The sequence below is a fragment of the Thermobia domestica genome, chromosome 11 (genome assembly GCF_964235325.1).
Source record: "Thermobia domestica chromosome 11, izTheDome1.hap1.1, whole genome shotgun sequence".
In the NCBI taxonomy this organism is placed as follows: domain Eukaryota; kingdom Metazoa; phylum Arthropoda; class Insecta; order Zygentoma; family Lepismatidae; genus Thermobia; species Thermobia domestica.
Genome location: NC_137464.1, coordinates 157563930 through 157588269, shown reverse-complemented (window position 1 = coordinate 157588269; position 24340 = coordinate 157563930). Strand labels below are relative to the sequence as shown.

General features: G+C 35.2%; 2 protein-coding genes and 1 pseudogene across 3 annotated transcripts in view; 1 reads left to right on the top strand and 2 right to left on the bottom strand.

Moving 5' to 3' along the window:
- The window catches only part of LOC145664521 (protein yellow pseudogene), a 37901-nt pseudogene extending 20549 nt beyond the window's left edge, over window positions 1-17352 (top strand). Inside the window, exon 2 of the transcript XR_014127452.1 lies at window positions 15067-17352. The product of XR_014127452.1 is annotated as a protein yellow pseudogene (transcript). The remainder of the gene's footprint in view (window positions 1-15066) is intronic.
- Window positions 17353-21302: 3950 nt separating this feature from the next.
- Window positions 21303-22100, bottom strand: LOC145665333 (uncharacterized). The gene has a single exon (XM_081732632.1). It carries the CDS (start codon window positions 22098-22100, stop codon window positions 21303-21305), a length of 798 nt encoding a protein of 265 aa, XP_081588758.1.
- A 46-nt stretch (window positions 22101-22146) lies between these two features.
- LOC145665332 (zinc finger MYM-type protein 1-like) lies at window positions 22147-23253 on the bottom strand. The gene has a single exon (XM_081732631.1). It carries the CDS (start codon window positions 23251-23253, stop codon window positions 22147-22149), a length of 1107 nt encoding a protein of 368 aa, XP_081588757.1.
- Between the last annotated feature and the right edge of the window lie 1087 nt (window positions 23254-24340).

Here is a 24340-nt window from a genome sequence, read left to right as displayed (position 1 = left end):
AAGTCCAGAAATTCTTGAAGCAGTGATGTTTTCAATAGTTAAAAAAAAATCCCATCTTTTTGATAGGTATAGAAAAGACATAGAAAAGAATATAGATGTGGCTAAGCACATTATCAGAAACCCAGTAATTCAATAAACATCGTGAATAATAATAATAATAACAATAATAATAACAATAATAATAATAATAATAATAATAATTAATAGAAGAAGAAGAATGCAGAAGAAATAAATTATCATACTTAGCGTATGATTAGTAGATACAGTCAATGAAATTAAGTGAAAATGATTTTTTTTTTTAAAGTTGTATAATTATGAAACAATGGTGGAATGAGAAAATGAAAAAGAGAGAAAATCCAGACACATTTTGAACCTTACTCTCATAGCCTGGGATCTCGAGCACCAGATGTGAACGTTCTATGACTGAGCCATTGTTATAATTTATCTTGCTTTCAATAAATGCGCCTCATTTACTCCACATTAATTTCGAGTGTTTAAACCCTTAGACCACTTTCTTAACGTATGCATTAGTAAATATCGGAAAGTGTGAGATTAGTAATCTATGAATGTTCTTCAGAACTATTGTACTTGAATCGGTTTCTCGGTAGATAAGACATAGGAAACTAGTTTTTCTTATGAAGGAAAAAAAATATGGAATTTCCATTTATTTCCACATGAATCATAGCTGTCTCTTCACAATTTTACACACTCATTTGTCAGCAGCTGCAGGGATGTTTTGCAAAAGCCATTTCATTTAGAAGTGTTTTATCATCTTCAAGTGATTAGTATAACTCGTTTGAAGAATTGCTTCTGTAGCTGGAGAACATATCAAATCTTTAAGACTAAATTAAACTACTATTTGATTTATATTTCTTGTTCCGAATTTGTTTACAACGTTATTTCGAATTTATATGAGGTAAACGAACTCATTATCTTGAATGTATTTACATTAACTGGTTGCAATTCCGGAAAATTTCCGTGGCGAATTGGGTTTATAATCGAAGACATTTAAATGCCTATAGCTTGTTTTTGTTAATTGTGCGATCAAGCTCGATAACTTTATCGTGTTCCTGCTTCAAATTAACGTCTGTTTTCCTATCAAATTAATTGCACGTGATGTAATTCTTGTCTTGTTTATAAATTACTGCTAGCAGACGGCACAAAGTTCCCGTTACTCCTAGCAATACAGAAGTCCTTTTCCTTTAATGTAAATATGCTGTAAACCATATGTCTATGCAAACAAGTTCAAATATAAGAAAAGTCGCAGAAACATTATGCTTAATCTTGTAATTAAATTAAAACTATACTTCATACTAAACTATCATGTCATTTGGAAAATCTTGGCCAATAGAACACCCTAGAGAACGATGTATGGCAAATAGCTGCTCCACCCACATACAGTAACTAAAAGTTACCAGTGGATTTCATACGTTAATGTTCTACAGAAATGGTTTATGTAAGAACGCGCGGTTCTGTCCTTAGGTCACGCAGTCACGTGCACGACGATAATACGAATAATCTATTATACATACATATTGACGGATACATTTTTGTTGTTAATATTATTAGACATTCGACCACAATCCAGACTTCATTACCGTGAAGAAATCTGACTCCATACGTTAATAGGTTAGACACGAAACTTGGCAACATAGTGATGGACACATTCTGACTGTGGCCTTTCTATATCATAACTTTGGCGTCATTTATATCATCAGAGCTCCAGGAGACAAGGGATTATGACTAATCTCATTGCTAACAATCACAGTAATGCAAAGACCTGACGTATACGATGCTGTGTAAAGAGAACGTGTTTAAATCCTTTATCAAAAAATTAAAGTAGAAAAGGGTAAAATGTGGGGTTTCCGAAAAATAGGGAACGATAATGAAAAGAAATAAATAGGCGAATTTAGAAAGATAACACGGAACTTCACAATAATTATAGGAATCTAATTTAAGTGAACTCAAAATGGCAGATTTCAAGATGCCTGCCATCCACTCAGGCCAGTAGCCAGCCCAAAAATGTAGGAGGGCGGTAGAAGTTTGGGGGGGGGGAGCGATCCAACTATATCATAGTTTATCATCATTTTATAGTACATTTGCAAGTCGTGAAAATCTTAGGGGCCAGCAAAAGATTAGGGTGACCGGGCCCCCTTAGATCCCCGTGGATACGGGCCTGCATCCACATTACATGCCTTAAGATTTTCCCCACCTGTACTAACTTACAATGTTACTTTTGTAATTCTTTCAAAATTCTGCCTTTTGAGTGTTTGCACACTCTTACACCACCCTGTACAATAACTTGGCTTATTATCGATAGTTTTGTGTGAAGATTTGAGCAATCTGGTAATACAAAAATAGCATTGAACAGAAATAAATATTTTGTTTTCTGCAGTATTGCAATTTTTTTTAAAAATCTTCTGTTTTGTTTGTGGTTAACCCCTTTTCAGCAACAAGACTGTATGAGACTTGTGCGTAAATCAGAGACATAACGAACTCTAACTGGGGATTGAACTGTGGTCTCTCGTTCCTTATTTCATGTTCTACTTCACAGAACAATTCCTTCGCTTTGGATAAGGGTGTGACTAATGATTGATTTAGTGATGAGGGGATACGGTGTCTTTGAGCGCCTACCTCTGCTGCGTGGGGTCCCTGGTTCGATCCCCGGCTAAGTAGTTTGTGGTGGATAAAATCGTGCTCGTAGGTTTCCTCGGGGTACTCTAGTTTCCTTCCACATTGTTATTCCACCGCTTCTTTCATCATCACTTGCTTTAATCATAGTCTCCATTACCTAACGGGCATAACGTGGGACGTTAAACAGTGGTGGTAAATAGCATCAACCACTGCTTTAAAAGTAATTTCCTATTGACAGTCAATCAAGTGCGTATATGTATCCATAAGCAAGGGAGCGGGTCCACTCAGTTAATATCCTAAAGCCATCCCCGACGTTAAACTGAAATTTTATTATTATTATTATTATTATTATTATTATTATTATTATTATTATTATTATTATGTGCATATTAGAGGAAATCCCGAGCTTTATTCTTATTTGTTGTTTGAATTTGTGTATAGTAACTTCGTTCCGAGGCATTACACAAGGAATTTGAGGAGATTTGTCATTTACCAAAAAGATATATATATATATATATATATATATATATATATATATATATATATATATATATATATATATATATATATATATATATATATATATATATATATATATATACGTGGATATTTATCAACTGGCAATTCTTTGGCTAATGTCATTGTTGTATTTCTTGAACATAGATTTAGTTCAAAAGCAACTCTTTGTCTATTTGTTTTCTACATTTTTAAAGTGAAAACATCTACGGATTCAAGCTCTCGAGGAAGGTAATGCTTTACTAATATTAGATGTGTCCACACACGAACTCAGTTTCCTTGCCGAAAAAAAAAAATAATAATACAAGGCGTCTAAGGATGAACACAAAATTGAAGGAAGTGGTGGGAAGCAAATCATCAGGAACAGTTTCCATTAAACTAATACTTTCCTAGAATAACACATATTACATTGAAACTTGTTTTGCTTGAAGAAAATGTCTTCTTAAAAGTAGCAACAAGTCTTAAACTCGGACTAAAACATTTTAGTAAACATAGTGAATTATCTAATAGGTTAATTATCTTACATGAATATTATTATAATTACTGGTGTCCAATATCTAAACTGTGTAGAATGTTCACTTTCCTCATTTTACAAAAGGCACTCTTTCATAAATTAGCCCAGCTCTAAATACCTAGACGCTGCAAGCCAAATCGTGGGCATACTTTCAGTCACGCATCAACCACGGCCTTCGGTCACTGACATTTTGGGAATCAGCATAGACTTCTCGACAGCCTCTTCTCACAATTATATTCCAGTATGTATTTACTTAAACTCTGACCTTTTCCAGTAGATATTTTACGATTAGTTTCCGCACAGTTTATAGCTTAGGTCATGTCATGCAATAATTGTCTTTAGTAAGAAATGTTAAATGGAACAATACTATTATTAGGTGGTAAACCTCGGATCTCAAAGAATTTTACGATCACAGCAGCGTTAAGAAGAGGCTTTAAATTTCAGGACACTTGTATTAGAATTTTGGTAGCATTTTAAAAAAAATATTTTCATGTACTAAAGTGTAATCTTAAACAGTATATATATTGTATGTATGTATGGGAATACCTTGCAAAACGGAGTTATTATAAGAATGCATATTTACGAATTGACAATATTTTCGCCACTTCACTTTGTTTTAAAATAATAAAATAAAAATAAAAGCACCAAATAGGATGTGTATATGTAGATGGAAATATTATGTCAAGTCGAGTAGTTTCTGGGATATGATTATTGAAATAAATGGAAATTTGTCTGGTATACAAATCCATACCGTGATTTGTCATACTTCAAAGTAATTTTCATCGAAGATACCGTGGGGTATATAGGACTTTTTGGTTCGTATCATAGAGAGAAGGGGGTTTGAAAAGGGAAGAGATGGTTAAAAAATTTATTTAAAAAAAATATCTGACGAATTCCTCATGGTAGAAAGAAGAAACTGTATGTAAACTCATTTCTAAGAACAATTTGACACACACACACACATACAAAATACTGTAGAGGTAAACCACCCCTAAGGGTTGTAAGAGGTTTACATGCGAAAATAATGGAAAACTACTTATATTAATTGACGAATTCAATTTTCGGGGTCACTGAAACGAATGGTGATACTCCTGGCGTCAACTAAGTCTAAGTTCAGCCTTGGCCTGAGATGGGGGTGAGGAAGGGTGTAAAATAAGTCCAAAATGACAGAGATTACCATAGTTTTTTGGATGACTTTTAAGGGCAAGTTTCGTCAAGAACGTGCATGCCAGCAAGCCCGAGAACTGACAGGAACAACGCCCAAGCTGTTACTCGTGATTATTTTATTATGTTCCTTATTTTGCGACAGGGTGCAAGATGAAGGCGTTGGTTGTCGTTATTTGTTCTACTCAAATCCCTATTTTCAAATATTGTTCATAAATATTATTTTTCCCTTTGCGGTGCTGGCACATCTAATGTCAACTAAAATTGAAGAATAAGGTATCATGGCTCAGTAGAGCTAACCTCGGATCCGAGGAGCTCCTGGTTCAATTCCAAACAAAGTTAACTTCTAGGGGGCATCGTGTCCATACGTTTTCTCGAAGTTCCACAGTTGTGTCCCACATTCTCTTCTATCAATTCAAGTTCAGATATACTGTTGGTGTGTCGAGTTTACCCGTGGGGCCGCGGTGGCTCAGTGGTAGAGCGTTCACCTCTGGTGCTTGGGGTCCCGGGTTCAATCCCAGCCCCCGCCAAGTGAACTTTGTGGTGGACAAACACCGTGTGCGTGGGTTTTCTCGGGGTTCTCCCGTTTCCTCCCACTTTCTTCATTCCACCATTTCATTCATTACTCATCATCACCGTCTCCTTTAGCCTAACCGGCATAAACGTGGAACGTAAAACTCAGATTTCATTTCATTTTTTCGAGTTTACCCGTGCGTTCAAGTTTTCATTTTCTTAAAGGATAGTATTTTCTAAGTGCTCTTGAGTTTTTACCTTGTTGCTTTGAATGTAATGTTATCTTTCGTTGATTCTTTTATAATATCGTCCTTTTTATTTGTGTATAAAATATAATTCATGTGGTGCGGGTAAATTTGAGCTCTATTGGTACTAGGGATAACCCATCTTTATTTTTTGTCATTTTTTTTTATTCCGAAACCAGCATTGTTTTTTTCATAAAGTAATACTTCTTTCTTTTATATAAACATTGATGCTTTAGAAAAAAGTGTGATAAACTTTTTTTTTTAAATTGATGTACATATTACATACTTGCACTGCCAATATATGTAAACTGTCACATGTAAGCATTTACGATAAATGTAAAGTGGAACTACTTCAAAGATTTTTGTTAGTGTAGTGTAAAATGCTCCAACATATATAGTGTAATAGTTACTTTAATAACGCATGCACAAATTTGATTTCCTCCCCCCTCCGTTCACTAGTACTAGGTATAACAGATCGGGCTTGGTAATTTTAGGGTTAACCATCCGCCTCCTTTATCCTACAGGGCATAATCTTGTGGCGTAAAACTGGATTTTCTTTTTAATTTATTATTCACAGCGCATAGTTCTAATATGAGCGTGAATCTCACTCAGACTTCTCACTACATTTGTGCAAGTCTCTTTATGGACACAAGGACAGGAAGAGACTCAAAGGGAATGAATTGCTATAGACAAACATATAAGTGTCGTATTTTAACATATAGAATGTTGGGGTGAGTTTGTGGCAAACTTGGATAAGTGATAGATGATACCAAATGTAAATATTTTTTTTCCCTATAATTCCATATCCGAGTAGGATTTATTGTGGACCCACAAACGTTCTAACTTGCCATCTTGCAATAGCGTTTGTCGTTCAGTTTAAAGCACAGCGCCTGAAATGTCCATCAACCCGCTATACGTAACTCCTCTGCTGGTTGCCTTTCACAAGGGTATCAACCGTAACATCTTAGTGGCAAGAATAAACTAATACGGTCAAAACGACGCCTAAAATGCGGATTAGAAAATTAATTTTTTCTTAAATTTGAATGAGAATTAGCAAATCTACACAAAATTTGGAATCGATCAACGAAAACGGTACGTTTCTAGCACTTGCAGTTTTACGAGATCTCGTTGCCGAAAGGATTTGCCACAAACATATAAAGCTAGCATTTTAATATAATACTATATATTGATGAAATATTATACTTTATAAAATAAAAAGTACAAGCTTTATGTTCAAGAGGATTGACCACAAACGTATAAATCTGTAATATATACTGTAGATTGATGAAATATACTTTTTATTTTATAAAGTACAAGCTTTATGTTCAAAAGGATTTTCTGTATGTTTAAGAGGATTTAGTTCGTAAACACTTTCTTAATTTTATAACATATTACAATAATTTTAATGATGAAAATATTAAACTAAAACTCATTGTAATAAGGCGGCTTCGCATTGCACAGTTTATCGATTAACTACGTTAGTTATGGAAGATACCTCTGTACTACTCCATTATTTGTTTCGATTAAGCTTGCATTTTAAACAACCATGGATCTCTGTAAAAATCTGACTTTACGACACTTACGGAATACAGCATTTCATGCAGCAGAAACATCAACTGATGGTTGTAAATTAATATCTGCGTAAATGAAGCCATAATTCAGCTCGTCGATTCATAGAGAGTATCCTTAATTCTTTTGATTTAAGACCACTCAAGTGCCTAATTTCTAATACACTTTTGAACTACAGGGCAAACGGCAAAGAGTATGGTCACCTTGTTCTTCTTTTACCGAATTACTCTGTTTAGCTGCTTTAGGTAAATAGACTTGAATTTGACTTTGGGCTGGATACTCAGACAGGGCAACTACTTACATAGGATTACTTAAGTTTTCTTAATGCGAGACTTGAACTTATCCTTAGTGTTTAGAGCTCAAATGTTTCAAGCTAGGCAATATGCTTCATGTCCCTAAAGATTTAATAATTTCTTTTTTGCCTTTGTTGAATATCTGATTTTTTTGCCTATGTTATGATAATGATCGTTCTATCGTAATTGTTAATTACTACTAAGGAGGAGGAACGCTAGAGCGTTCACTTCTTGTGTGCTTGATTCCTAGTTCGATCACAGTTCGCATAGTCTGATGCAGGAGAGGTAACGGATTTTATTCAGAAGAATATGCTGCAAATCTTCAGAGTGCAAAATTAACAAATTAGCCTTTCAAATGGAAGGATAACTTCAGTTCTCGATATGTTGGGTTTTATTATTATTATTATTATTTTAACCGTAGGAAAATCTGAGTAATTATCCAGCAGTCATAGAAATTGCTCATTTGCTGGATTATACTTCGTTATTGAGAACTTTAAAAATTGATAGGCGTGTTCTTTCGTTGAGAGTTTGTATCATACTAGTTGAGATTTTTCACTAATATATAATATTCATGTTTGTGTTGATCTGTCCGAGAACACATTCTAGCTAATTTATCTAGCAAAGCTTGGTGAGACCAATGTGTTAGAGAGGCAAGATGATTCAGATTTTCACTGCCAATTAATATTCCTTTTGGATAAGTTTATAGGTTTGGATTATTGTGTTTTACATCTTATGCAGCATCAAGGTCATTCTTGTATGATGAAGGCTGTGAACTATTACTAACGTAACTAGAACCTGGTGCAGCTGGTGGGTGTACAGATGATCATACAGGATCAACCATCAGTGTGGGCCGTTCCCCACTCCACTGTCTCGCCTTAAAAGCTGAATTATAGGACCATACCACTGGTCCGGGAATTAAATTCAAACTACCTTCTTAAGCAAAATAAGTACAATCCGGAAATCTCTAGGAAATATCACAGAAACCACTCACTTAACATACTTGAAAGTGCAGTTAAAAACTTTTTTTTAAAAGGTCAAATTTAATTATTTTGAAACATCACTAAGTAATTCACTAACGTTCGGGTTCCATTTAACCAGGAAATAAATGCAAATGCTTTTTGTGCATGTCTTGCTGGCTGAAACAGAATTTTCGATTTTGACCAATAGGGAGTTAAATAAATTTAAGGATCGAACTCAGGTCCAGAAAGTCAAAAATAATGGCATTGGGAACCTGTTCGTTGACTACCCATCACTCAGTTGGACGTACGCCAAGGATGGTGAGGAGTTTAGTGTTGTCCAAATCTGATTCACATATAATACTTTACGTAGTAAATTGCTAATTCTACATATAAAGATCCTATGTATGATGTAAGTATAACTGTTCTTCCATCTTCGACGATTTGACACTTTGTATCACATTTAAAGAACTGAAATGTTTTCATAGGTGGAAATATAACTCTTCATTCCCAGTCAATTATAGATACTTGACTATTACTAAATCTGTAGTTATTTTCTAAGCTTTCTTTGCTTTCATACATAAACATGCTCTACCAGTTAATCTAGTAGTTACTTTCATTAGGCAGGTCAAAACTCTTATTACAGTTTGCTGAATCACGGAAGTGCAGGATGTTTTGCTTTGTTGTCAATAACAAAAATCAGTTTCTCTTTATGCAAAACGCAAAAGGGAAAAGTTCATCCAAGGACGACGTCATTTGTATCGTGCTCTCTCTCTGTCCCAGCAATTTGGGTAACCGTTACATGGCTATTCAACCGCATAGCCTTCACACTTACAGCTTAAAACCCAAGTTGGCAACACTTCCTAGGCTGACAAGACATTCATTCATCGGTAGACTGTGCAGTTCCGCATTATATGTATTGTTTATCGGGGAAAACTAGTTTTATGTTTTGTATATATACATAATAATAATACAAAACGTAATAAAGAGGAAGGAGTTGATGGGTCTGTACCTCCAGTACATCAGCTATAGAGGTATTTTCGTTAAGTATTTGGGGAAAGTGTAGACTAGGTTTTCTTCTTGTAAACGAGCCGAGACAGTAGCACAATTATTTCTTAATCATGCCTAGTTTTTCTTTTGAAACTCGTACTATTCCTGAATTCTACCTAATAGATGCAGGTCACTTAATCGAGCAAACAAGGTGTCTCATAGAAAATAACTTTATCTGCACTGCCTAATTAGGTACGCTTTCCAGTAATTTGATCGCGCTTATATTAACCAATTGTGAATTGTATGACAGCATAGACTACAAATGTGTTACGAATAACAGAAGAAATTCAAATACGTATATCCTATGAATTCTGTATTATCTGAATTACCTTATATGCTATATAATACTGAGTTCGCTGTCTAGATCCGTTTGTGATCCATCTGGTTGGCCATAGACCTTTTGTAGATCTTATTTCCAGAATTGTTCAGTTTTCTCGTTTTTATGAAAACATTGATTCAGTAGTACTGTTGATCTCTTGCTATGGACAGTTCCTAGTTTGATCTCACGGCTGGGGATTCCAGGACTATAACAGGATATCGTAGTGTCTGAATTCTCGTTCTGTTAGATTTTTTTCAACCAATTACTCCTATATTCTTGAATTTACCACCTACCTTCTTTAGCAACTGTATGGCTAAAATTAAGACAAGTTCCTACTCATTTACTTCCTAGATTGTTTGCTCGCCGAAGAAGTCATTTCTATAGTTCATAAATATGACTAGAACCACTGGCGGATCCACGAGGAAGGAGCGATCGCTCTACCACCAAAAAGGCTACCTTTATAGGCTTATATATAAAATATTGCACTACTTTATTCTGATTGTAAGACTCCGAATTACAATTGTACACTAAGCCTCCAGGAGGCAATTCACCTCCCTCAAAACGACCGTTCTGTATTCAGTATTGAAACCGCAAAACTACATACGGAATTAAGTATTTTGCTTGTTTGTAGGTCCTGGAACTAATAGGAGAGAACATTTTCGTCTCTTAGGTTCGGTCTGGAAATGTTTCTTTGTTACTCGATCTCTTGCTTTTTCCTTTAACTCGAATAGTTTCTTGTGTTTTTAAATAGTTCTTTAGTTATGTTCGTGGTGCTCCTTGTTCTTCTGCCTTCCCTTCTATGGGGGTTATGAAGATGACAATTTCTTCGCTAGATCTGTCCAATCCAATTGGCCTTCTACGAAGGATGATGATTAAAAGGTCATTTTCTCCCCTACTAGTCTTAAATCATAATTGTGTTACTCTGTCCATTTTATCTTCATCTTCTTCCAACACCACATTACAAAGCTCTCTAAATATTATTGTAACTTCTGTGAAGTCCAACTCTCCGAACCATATATTCAAATACTCAAATAAAACAGTCAATTGAAGTAATATAAACTATTCTTCATATTTATTGAAACTGAATACTGAAGTAGTGTTAGAGTATTTTTTTTTTTTGTTTATAAATATTTTCTCATATCAAACGTAGCGTGTAGGTAATACATTTTCCAATATCATTCAGTTATGTTACATCTTCACACAGTAAGAATGTCGAAATAAAACGGGATTACGAGTCTCAAACCCCGATATCCCGCTTACCGAAAGCAGTCTATAACTGAGAAATCGATCCTGTAAGAAAATAATAAAAATTTAATGTTTTATTTGAATTCTACCTAATGTTAATTACCGTTCCAAGATTTTGCTCTTTGTCTGGTTCTTTAAGGAAAATACTTTCGACTACCCACGACAACATATTCAATCTCGAAAGAATAATAAAATTTCAATATTGGGCTTCTATCAATTTTCGAAGCTTGTTATGTTTAAATGGGTCTATATAGCAATAAAAATCTTAAGAAATGCAGTTATTAATTGATAAGAGGACATTATTCTTAAAAATATCCCTCTCCCTGGGTACTCCCACTATTAGTATTACTATTAAATGTGCTTACATACAGGACGCATTCTACAATTCTCAATATAACATTTTCTTTTGAGAAATTTACTTTCTTTTACGGTAGATGTAGTGAGAGATAATACATAAACGGTTTATGGTTAAGGAAGAACGAATTTTCAAGATCACATTCAAGTGTTTCTGGTGCGAATTGTGCAAGAGTAACTGTTTACAAAGAGAGAAAAACATAAATTCCTTCAAGTTAGTATCTGTACAAGGCTGAGAATTATCAAATGGTTTTCCGTGCATATTGCTGAGTCCCTTCTCACCTTCCTTATTAAATAACAGTTACAACATCGAAGGCCACTCATGTGCAATATAAGAAACAATTAAAGCCAAATAATCAGTAAAACGTGAGAAATCTTGTTAATTATCTAATTCGACATTATAAGGTATATTATGTGATTACAGTAGGATTCTTTTTTTAAAAGGTAGTTATCAGTAGTTCAACTTAAATTGCAATAAATATGCAATAACGTTCTTAAATTCTCGTGCATTTTAAGCTATTAACTATAAAATTATTGAAGGCTTTCAATGCATGCCTAAAGTTCTTCTGCAATATTTTTCATGCTAGTTAAATATTATCTTATGTAATATATTTTTTATAAGTTAAGCTTCATACTTATTACCAAATAATGCTCTTGATTTGAGAGATTCACAGGAAAATTTCAGACTACAGAGAAACATGTATGGTAGAAAAAGTTTAAAACTTTCTGCATTATAAAGATCTTAAGTAAAACTAATTGCTTCACATGGAGCTTGATTGTATTTGTCACTTTTCTCCCTCTAATTCAATAAAATATCTAGGAAATAAAATCTATATAAATTTCAATGACAGATTAAGCACTTAGGTAAAGTAATTCACTAATCATCATCACACCCTTGCCATTATTGACAGGTCACTTGCCGCAGCTGAGAAGCTCCCATGCTCCATCTTCCGCTAACCTCTTCACCTTCACGTATGATTTTTGTTTTGATATCGTCACATCAATTGTCCCTCCTTCGCCTCTCCCTCTTTCCTGCTACCATACCCTCCAGCACATCCCTCATGATACAGTTCCTTCTTAGCCAATGTCCCAATCAGTTTCCCTTTTTCTTCTCAACATCTAAACTGTTCCTTTCTCCCCCGTCATTTCTAATCTCCTTCATTCGTTTTCCGCTCAACCCAAATAATTCTCTCATTCTTCTTCACAGCTAAATTTCGAAAACTTCTAGTTCTTTTTCATCATTTTTGCATAATGTAAATGTTTGACCCATACAGCACAATACTCCAAATGAAGCATTTTTATGAATCTTTTTCTCAACTCCTTATTCAAAGTTCCACTAAACCCTTTTCTTCCTCCTAAATGTTTCTTTTGCCATCCCTATCCTTTTATTTCACGTTCGCACTTCATATTATCACTAATAATACTACCCAGGTATCAAAAACTAGTCACCTGTTCTATTTTCTCACCTCCTATTTCTATATTTGATACCGATCGTTTCGTTCCAATTACCGTGGCTTTTGTCTAACATTTTTCATCCCATATTCTTCACAGCCCGTCCCTGGTTCTAAGTGCCAGCAAGATCAAAAGAGTGTCCATTATTTAGGTCCATGTCCCTAAATAAATAGCTAACTTATTTATTTATTTATCTTTTTTTATTTTTTTAAACAAATCTCATCACCTGGAGATTTGCAAAAACTATCAGGAATAGCTCATTCCGCCCGCTCCGTTAATATTAAGAATCATAGAAAAGGTTGTATACATTAATTTCCTAAACTCTGGACATAGAAGAAAAAATCCTGTTCCCTTACCAAAAGGAAACTATAATTGTTAACTACGAGGAACGCTTCGTCAAAACCTCAGCCGTAACAAGAGCTGAAGTGTCACGTCTCGCAACCGAGACCATCGAAGAATATACTAAAATTATGATTTTTTCTTCCAAGAAAGGGTGGGTGGACATAAATAAGCTCCTGATCCATTCCAAGTGGTCAACCCCTTGAACGAACTTTTCTCATCCTTCTGTTTTTTAATAAAAGAAAGAAAACTGAAGCTTCCCGCGATATAAGATGGGATCACGTCCAGAGCTTTCCGCCCCTTGAAACTTTCTAAAATTGCTAAGCTAAAGAAATAAAAATACACACACAAAATATATGTAGCCAAATTACCTTTACAGATATATAAAAATTGTACTTAGGCAAAATTACGCTAAAAATATAATTTATAAGGTACCTTGGGCAAGCAATTTATTACTACATGTTTACATAATTATATTTATAAAAAAAGTAAAATAAAATACAGGAAAACAACTATATACCAAAGGTGCTATAAAAACATTCAAATTGTTTTTCATATCAAACCAAATTGTTTTCTACTACCCATCGTACTATGTATGAAAAAGTTCAACTATCAGCTTGTTTAGATATCAATTTAACATTTAAAGTTTACTTTGTTTAGCTAAGTAAAAATGGAATAAAGTACCGGAAAACAATGATAATGCATTTTATTATTGCTAAAGTGTTTCTAGTGTATTATCTTTTTTCCTGGTATTAATGGTCATAATCGTGAACTGATGACATTGAGTCTGACTGTGAGAGTAGAAAAGTTGCTTGAAACAATTGTTTTTACAGAGTATTTCTTACGAATGATTTATTTCCTTCATGTATACTGATATGAAATTAACTTCTGTATGTATACTTCAAGACATCCTGAAATTCTTATGTTTATATGCCATTCCAAAAATTGTTTAATTAGTATGTTGAAGGCCAAACAATAACATGCAACACTTATTTCCGATTTGACCAGACAAGTTAATCTAATATTATGAAGAATGTTTGCGCAGTGAAACATCAGTCTTTAAGTTCTCATATTTTCCCACACAGCACACGACGTCCCTAGGACGTCTTATTTTGATCCCAATTATCCCATATAGTTCCTGGGATTATCGGGATAATGAATAAACATCCCATGGACGTCATGCATGGGACGTCCTAAAGAATTCCCACATAAAATGTACGAGACATCCAGGATGGGACAGGAGATCCCAGGGGAATCCCACGCCGGATACCTAAAACCACAGTATCCCACGATTTGTCAGTGGACATCCCTTTGAGTATCCCGTTTTCTGGAATATTAGCGTACATCTGTATATCCCGTCGAGGTCCTATGAGTGTCCCGGAGCAAATTCGGATGATCCCAGGATGTCCCGTTGTCCATTGAGGCTCTCGTACGTCCTGTGGACGTACGTGTGCTATGCAGGTTGGGAGTAGATCTGGTTATACTGACTTTTTTTTTCTTGTAGCAGATCGTAATACTGTAGAATTATTAGTCATGCCGATTACATAACAATTTTCCTCGATTTCACTGATTTTTCTTCTGCAATATAATGGTTGAAATATATATTGTAAATGTGAAGGAGTTCCCTTAGGGTGTAACTTCTTGTCCTCCTTGTTTGTCACGACTCATATGCATTCACCATTCGCCCTTCATTCAAAAGAGATAATGTAAGCTTTCGAGAAACAAACCACCTTTTCATAATTGTGTGCGTGTTGAGTTTCTAAGGAAACTAACAGTAAAAAAAAAAAAAAATCAATTTTAATTAATAGCATTTTATACATAATAGATTTTTCATTTTGGTCATCTCTTACAGCTTACATAATTACTTGTGCAAGATTAAACTAACACTTTTTTTCTTTTTCAGAATGACTTTGATCCGGAGTATTATTGGGTTCAGCCTTCTAGTCACTTGGACACAAGCCAGACTTCCACTATGGGAGGTTTACAGCTGGAAGACTCTGGATTTTGCATATCCTAACCTTACTGCTCGAGATGCTGCTGTTTCGACCGAGGAATGGATCCCAGAACATTCTGTTATCATGGGTGTTGAAGCTTGGAAGGACAGGCTTTTCTTTGCCATTCCACGATGGAAGAAAGGAGTTCCTATTACAGTGGCGTCCCTTAAACGTGATCCTCAGAAAGGAGAACATTCACCTCAATTGGAACCTTATCCTGACTGGACCTGGCACAATCCTGGTGACTGTGATACAATTACTAACCCATTTAGGATAAGGATTGATCCTTGTGGTCGTCTTTGGGTTATAGATGCAGGTAGTATTCATAGCTTGGAGGATAAAGTCGAAAGTATTTGCCCTCCTCAATTGTTTGTCTTTGACTTAGAGACTGATGAACTTGTTCACCGGTATGAAATACCAAAAGATCAGCTCCGTGAGCGATCATTGATTGTAAACGCTGCAGTTGATGTCCGTGATGGAAAATGTGATGAAGCATTTGCTTACGTTGCTGATGCCGGTAGCTATGCTCTTATTGTGTACGATTTAAAGAAAGGTGAATCGTGGCGTGTGGAACATCCTTACATGTATCCTTATCCTTTAAGTGGTGAATTTACTAGTGGAGGGGCCTCTTTCACCCTCATGGACGGTATTCTCGGTCTTGCACTTTCACCTATCTTCAATAACAATCGTCTTTTGTTCTTCCATAACATGGCCAGTGTTAGAATGTCCTGGGTCCCAACATCAGTTCTCAGGGACAAACGACTTGCTGAAAATAGTCACAAAGCATTTGGTGTTTCTCCACCCACGGTGTCTCAGTCCATCGGTATTACTTCAGATCCTGACGGCGTACTTTTCTTTGGCCTGATGAGTCGAAGTTCCGTAGCATGTTGGAATACTCGAGATCGGTTCTTGCCCCAAGAACTCTATCGCGACGAGGATAAGCTTGTTTGGCCTAATGATGTTCTTGTAGACTACAACAGAACCCTTTGGGTTATCAGCAATAAGCTTACGAAATTCATTACTGGTGGTATGGACTTCACCGAAACTAACTTTAGGTTACTAAGAACAAATGCAAGAGAAGCCATTCGAGGCACTACTTGTGACCTAACGATCTAAATTTGCAGCAAATGTGCTTTAGGAAAATTAATTGTTGGATACTTTTCCTTCAAAAATTAAACATAAAACACTACTTTCCTTTTACTGAGAAGGAAATTTGAACTTTTTAATTACTTTTCGTCGATACACATTTTAATCAAGCAGTACTACTCGTAGATCTTATGCAGCAACAACCTTGAAAAACAATAGGTCAAGTAAATCCAAGAACCTATGGTACATGAAGGAAAAGTTGATCCGATTGATTCTTGCTTCATTAGCATGCGATATTATAAGTCAAATATTCATTAAACATGACCTAACTATCCCAGGACGTTAGTGCTTTGGATAATTGAATATCATCTAATAGTTTACCAGTAGCAAAATACTGGTTAAGAGCTCTCAAAATAAGATGGGGAGTTTTAGGTGTACCTGATAATTTGTTCCACATACATTTGAAAGGAACTGCATATTAAGTTCTGAATATTTCCGTGGAATATTTAGTTATAACTAGCCAGAAGTAGGTGTATGTTATGAGGTGCTTCGTATTTCTAAACAGTGTTTTAGAAAGATATTCCATAAGCGGCAAGTGAAAGAAATTATGAAGAACATTTAAGTGTAATAATTTTATGCAATGTACGTTAAAAATTCACTTGTACGATAATAATATGGCGTATTGTGACTTCCAAAAATTTTAAAATCCTTTGACTAAGTATACTGCCAGTGTTAGAAATACGAACATTTTATATTCAATGTTTTAGAAATAAAAAGTACTGGATTTTTCCTTCTACTGTGTGTGACTATTTCCAGAATGGTGCTTGAAGAATTGATTATTCAACATTTTTATGTAAATTTTTGAAAACTATAATTTTTGCAAGTTTTAGTTCAGGAACGCAATAGTAATTATTTGACGATTAAATACTACCTCTTTGTATTAGAATTTGCATTCTTTTTAATGCAAACTCATATCTTTATGCAATAGTATTATGGTTATATAATTTTTATCTGTATTCAGTTCATGTTAAGGAATAAAATTTGTAATCATAACTAATAGATCTGAAATAGACATGTATGAAATGTTCTAATAAAATTTTTCAAAGAAGTTTTGAAGAGTAATTTTTATACGTTAGTAATATAAAAATCTTATAGGTGAAGCAAAAATACCATAACAGTACAGACAATTGAATCTGATCTCTTTCCAAATGAAGACAATAAATTCCTCTGTAGCATGTGGGTCACTAGAAAAAACACGAGAAATAGTTCAAAAGAATTGTTTCGTTTTCTTCCATATACACTTGTGTGATACTATCAGGAAACACCAAATATTGTCATCGAACTATGGAGTGCAATACTAGTAAACTCAGATTAACTTTTTGGTGACATTCTAAGCTATAGGTAAAAATCGACTGGATGTAGCATTCTCTCTCTCTCTCTCTCTCTCTCTGTGTGTGTGTGTGTTTGTGTGTGTGTGAGAGAGAGAGAGAGAATAACATTTACAAAGAATATTTCAAGCCATACTCGTACTGTTCCAGTTTTCAAGTATCTTGACATACAGTGGCGGATCCAGGGGGGGGGGGCGATCGGGCTTGGAAACTTTCTTATTTTATATATAAATAAAACAGTTTGGAGCTCTTGAAAGTAGCTCTAAGTATCAGTATTACAACCCACTGCCCTCCCCTAGAAGTCCGTCCTGGATCCGCCCCTGGTAATGGATTCATGCTGTTTGTAATCACCAGAACATGAACTATTAAGATCAACTTAAGAATATTTTAGTGACGCACGAAAAGCTACTAAATAATGTAAATGGCAGTAAAATGATGTCGAATTTCTGCCTGCTGGATACGTATTTTTTAAAAAAAGTGATTAATTAACTCTTTTAAATGAAAATTTAATTAAAACTTTACATTCTTCTCAAAATAGTAGGTATATTAAGGAAATTGACTCTTTTTTTCAACCTTTTTAAAAATTAGCTTGAACCTTTGAAATTTGAATATTTTAAATTTCTGAGAAAGCCTGCTTAGTTGTTAATAACCTTAGATTTCTTTGTGTATTTTTAACAAAAGAGCCACTGACCAAAGCTTAAAACCCACTTTATTTAAATTATAATTTGTAACTGTTTCGGATATCTAGCATATCCTTCAGACACTATCTAAATTAATGAAAATACAGACATATATATAAATGTTGTTATAACAAGGGAGTGTACTGCCATGAGAGGAGCGACGTGGATAGGAGCACAAAGAGAAATTTCATAACAAATATGATAAGAAGAATAGAAATGATGGAGGACGAAGAGGAAGGAAGGAAGGAGAGCATACAGAAATTCTACAGACAGACAAGAACGGTTACAGCAAGAAAGAGTTAGAGAAGGAAGAAGAACGCAGGAAGAGGAAGAGAGGGAGAAAGAAGAATGAAGAGGTTGAGAGTGGAAAATAACATGGCATAGAAAGGAGAGTCACAGACTTGCGCACACTTATCTTCTTTATCAGCAAATGCCAGATACGAGGTTGATTGACAGTATCTTTGGCCAGGATTGCGCACAGGATCAGGAATCGACGTTGCCAGGTGATAAAAACAGAATTGTGCACATCATCTAATGAAGAAAAGAAAATGATATTTCTAAATCTGAAATACTAGTTATTCGTACTTGGAAGGGAAACACCACCACCTACTTTTATTTTTAAAGACAAATTTCTCGATATCAGGAATCAAAATTATTCTAAATGATTCAATTGAAATATTTTTCGGCTTTCCCCAGTTTTCAGAATCGAACAGCAGGTCAATAATTTTGTAAAATGTGCAAGTCCAATAGTAATTTCAGAAGCATACTCTGAAGTTACTATTGGACTTGACCTTCAGAAGCATATTCTAAACGAAGCATGTAAGAGAAAAGCAATGGAATATGTTAGTGAGAAACCTAATAAGATTATCAGGCAGGAGCTTTCAAAGATGAAAATTGTGTAGAATTTATCCATAAGGATTCGAGATGGGCACGAGTCGAGTCAAAGGTAATTTTTTCGACTCGAGTTCCGAGCCGAGTCAGTGTTTTGAGTTCGAGTTTTGAGTCGAGTCGAGTCGAGTTTCAAAGAAAACTCGCTCGAACTCGCTCGTGCCCAACTCTAATAAGGATTGAGAAGTTGCAGAGAAGCAATGTGTAATTGTCGAAATAAATTAGCCCCTACTCGACCCATTTGCACTATAAAAGCTATTAAGCAGATGGCAGAGATCCAAGATGTTATTACGGCGAAAGGAGAAAAGTTAGTTTTCGTGGATGCTGAATCTCAAATAGTGGTTCATACTTGCCAGAGAAAGTAAAGTAAATTTTTGGCACATTGACTATGCTGTTTTGATCTGGTTAACACAAAGATAGTTTTTCATTTTCATAATACACGGTGGCCCAAAAGTAGGTATACACCCCTGCATTGATCAAGTATAACATTCTAGTTTATGGGTTTATTTGCTTCGGCTCTTCCTAGCTTAAGATGTAAGTAAAAGCACATTAAAAACAAATAATAAAGACACTAAGCCTATCTGAATGATGACAATAAGAAATTATATAAAATCCAATGAGACTGATCAGTACGGTACTGTATACCTACTTTTGGGACACCCTGTAAACATCTAAGTTTGGCAACGTTGTAAAAAGAACTGTGCGTAAAACTGGATTTTTGGATCTTGATCTGTATAACTGAAAAGTGTGCGCAATCTTGGATCTCAAGTGTGCGCAAGTCTGTTGCACCCATAGAAAGTATGGGAGAAGAAACGTAGAAACTGAAGAATTTATTGAAGAAAGGAGGGGTCAGAACTTATAGAAAGTGGAGAAACTTTATTAAGATCAATAAAGAAGAAGAATAGAAAAGGAACTGAAAAGATTAATGAAGAAGGGGTCATCTACAGGGTATGGTGTGAGGACCCTGCGATATGTCATATATAGGGATGGTACCGAGACCGAGACGGCCTTTTATACACCGAGACGAGACCGAGATCGAGACGGCCTATTATCTACCGAGACCGAGACGGAGCTCTATAAATCGAGACGAGACTTAGGTCAGTCTCGAAAGTCTCGGTCTCGTCTCGAATATTCATATAGACAACTATTAAGATTGACCTTTACTCAAAATTTCTTTCGTTGCTGTATTAGGTAATATGGGAACAGTTGACTAATGTTCAGTGGCGTATTTAGGGGATGGCTATCGGACTGAAGCCCCTCCCGAAATAGATTTGTGATCATTTTTTCGCATTGCACGTACAACATAAATATTATTTACTCGTTCTCAGGCCTCTCCCGAAACAAAATCCACTGCTGATGTGTATAGTCACCTCTGTCTCTCTCTCCCTCTCTCAACATATATATATATATATATATATATATATATATATATATATATATATATATACAGCGGATCCAGGATATGATCGAGGCAGTGTTTCTTTCAGAAAAAAATCTCCGAGGGGGTATTTTCAGGGTCTGGGGGGGGTAACGTTGGAAACCAAAAGTTCAATGATTTCACAATGCAAAGTACTCTCAATTGAAAATATAATCATAGGGAAGTGGTGGCGCGTATGGACGATTTAAAGATAGAATTTTCCTATGAAGAAAATAACAGACACGTATAGAATACTCAGTTAGTACTTGATTGAATAATTAGATTCGTACTCGTAAATCTACTTTATAGCACATTTATGATTCTAATGATTATGATAACATGCGATTTTTTTTAAATTAAGAATTTGTAGTCCTACCTGTTATGTTCCTCAAAGCTAACCTGCCGACAAAGCTGAGATGGACACCATTGTTTGCAGTTCAATCACTAACACTTCATAATATCCACATAATTATGTAATACAAAAAGTTGAACTGTGAAGCACGTAAGTCAAACTGTAAGATAATTCTTCCTCCCGAATACACGCATCCACACTCACATCACAAAATAACTTCATTCTCACGTAAAAAAATAAATAAATAAATAAAATAAAATAAAATAAAAAAATAAAATAAAATAAAATAAATAAAAAGGCAATTGGTATTAGTTATTTTAAAAGTACTTTCCACTTAACGTAAATGCATTCTTCTTTGCTTTTTGGTTGCATAACGTTCTATAACTTTGCAGAGAAATTCTTCACTAGGAACTTCTTCTTCAATGGAAATTCTCATGCAATGGTCCAAGGAAGTTTCCCCTAATCGATTCCTCAACGGTGTCATTATTCTGTTCATGGCACTGAAAGATCTTTCAACGGTGGCTGTTGATATTGACACTGTTAGAATTTTTACACTGGCCTTTTTAAGTTCATCGTATCCAAAAGAAGATGTTAAAATGTATTTTAATGGCGATATCTTGTCATTCACATTTGGTGCCAGAAATTTGAAAGATTGAAGATCTGCGTATAAGTGATCTTCATCTATGCCGGACAGAATGCTACAGAGACTTTTCACATCTGATTCTTTGATATGTTGAATAGAATCAAATGATTGAAAAAATGAACACGCTGAAATCAAATCAACAGCTTGCTTATTAAACCTTCTGCCCATTTCAGTGGCTACAGCATCAGCGAATTTAGCAAGCATTCCCAAACATTTCTTTTCTTCAGATGGATCTGACTTGATTGTTCGGATTCCTGAAAGTTTAACTTTCATTTCGTCGTAAGTAGTAAAAATGGTACTAGACTCTTGTCTTGCTGCTTTATTTGCATCTTCAGAAATTGACTTCAGGTGAGCCTCAGTACTTGAAATCAGCTGGGGTAAATTCGCTAACTGACAGTCTTCCTTTTGCAGGTACTTACTTAGATTTGAAACGGATCCCAGTATCTCTACTAACAAGCACAATGTTAGAAGAAAGGTCGAGCTTTCCATTTCAATTAATATTCCACCTGCCAAGGAACAAAAATCTCCACCTTCTTTATATAAGTGCTCTAACGTCATCATTATTGATCCATAAATTTTTTTTAATGGTTTGAATGGTTTTGTGATGACTGAGCCAACGTACATCCATGGGTTCTGGAATTTTCAAAGTAGGGTCCTGTAACATTTTTTGAACATCGTGAAGAGCAGCTTCTCTTTTCGGAGATTGGCGGAATATCTTGCAAATGTCCCTCACAACGTAAAAAAATCTTTTTACACATGGAAACAAATTTTTTGCACTTGTCACTGAAAGGGCCAAAACATGCGCTCTACAATGTATGTAAGGGACATTTCTCTTTGCTTTTTCTGAAATTCTCTTCTGCACCCCAGAAACACTACCAGAGAAATTAGAACCCCCATCGAATCCACATGCCACAAGATTATCAAATGACAAATTTCGTTTGGTTATTTCATTTTCAATACAATTTGTAATAGTTTCGGCGGTAGTGTCCTGAAGCGTAGTTATGCATAGAAATCTCTCCCTCACTACGCAGCTGTCAGTAACATATCTCACACAGACAGAAAGCTCTGATTTATTCGCTGTGTTAGTCGATTCGTCAGCCATTAACGCAAAAGGTTTATCTTTAAGTTCAGCAGCAAACTCTTCATCTAACACTTCTCCCATGCACTCCAACATCTCACAAGCTGTGTCTTTGCTGCAGTATGTTGCACGCTCACTCTTTATCTGAAGCCAGTCGTTTAAACTTTGAATACACGGAGCCATCAAATTTCTTACAATATGTTCATATTTACTCGTATGAGCCACTTCTTCTTTCACAAGAAAATATAAACTACGCAAGAGAATTTTTACAGCCTGTTTGTTTTCTTCGATTTCAGTGCTGCTTTGTTGCTGTAAAATTGAATGAATAGATTCATTTTCATGTAAAATTCGAAGATTTTCTTTCACCATTGCACTTTTGTGATATTCAGAGGAATCATGCTTGTGGAGTTTCCCTGTAGTACCAGTTGCTTTCCTGAAATTTGTGAACGGATCTGTAATGAATACGCCTTTAGTTTTCTGTGCTACATTTAAATCATTTTGATAATATCTTGAACACACACCACAAAAAGCACCTCCCCGATTCTCGTCATAAACTAACCACATATTTATCTGTCCAAGAAGTCATGAAACTATATTCATGTTTCGATCTTCCCTGTACAGCAGAACATCCGGAGTTAAAAGAAGTTGAAGGAAGAGGTTCCTGTGGGTGAGATGAGGAAATAGTGGGACTGCCTTCTGGTACTCTTGAACTCTCTTCGAGCGATGACCCATGCTTTATTTTTTTGGTAAAGTATGACAGTAAAGTACCTGCTTTTCGTTTTGCGCTCATCACTGTGATTTTCAATCTGTCACTTCAAGTAAAATAAATAAATAAACAATAAAAAAGAACATCAAAAATGTAATTTGAAAGTTAGTTACAGCACGCAAAATCGAACAATCACGCAATAAATACTATTGTCTCGACCGTCTCCTCCCAGCGCACATTTTTCAGGTTTTACAAGAACAAAAGAAAATTTAAGTTTTCTTGTGGAATTGTGAAACAGCCTGATTCAAAGTTTTGAAGTAAGCCACACAACACTTCAAACGCTAACAGTACGTTGCAGTAATAGAACTGTCTCAAAATTGTCCACAGCTAAAGACGCCAGCCAAGTTCTGTCCGAACCCACTTCTCTCTCTTATAGTAATAAAATGCATTTAAAATAAATATAGAAAGATAAACAACGTTTGTCAAGTCAAAATCGCCACTTACTAATAATTAAATGAAAAATATACTAATCGTTAGTACTACGTTAGTACTGGTTAGTACTCCAAGCACAACGTTAGTACTCACGCCCATATAAAGTTATTAACGAATTAAAGTGGCGATATTCACTTGACGTCAAGCCAGAATCGCCACTTTTCTAAATCTTCTCCAAATTATACAAAAGTAGTGTCAATCGTTAGTACTACGTTAGTACTGGTTAGTACTCCAAGCACAACGTTAGTACTCACACCCATATAAAGTTATTAAAAAAATTAAAATGGCGATATTCACTTGACGTCAAGCCAGAATCGCCACTTTTGTAAATCTTCTCCAAATTATACAAAAGTAGTGTCAATCGTTAGTACTACGTTAGTACTGGTTAGTACTCCAAGCACAACGTTAGTACTAACACCCATATAAAGTTATTAACGAATTAAAGTGGCGATA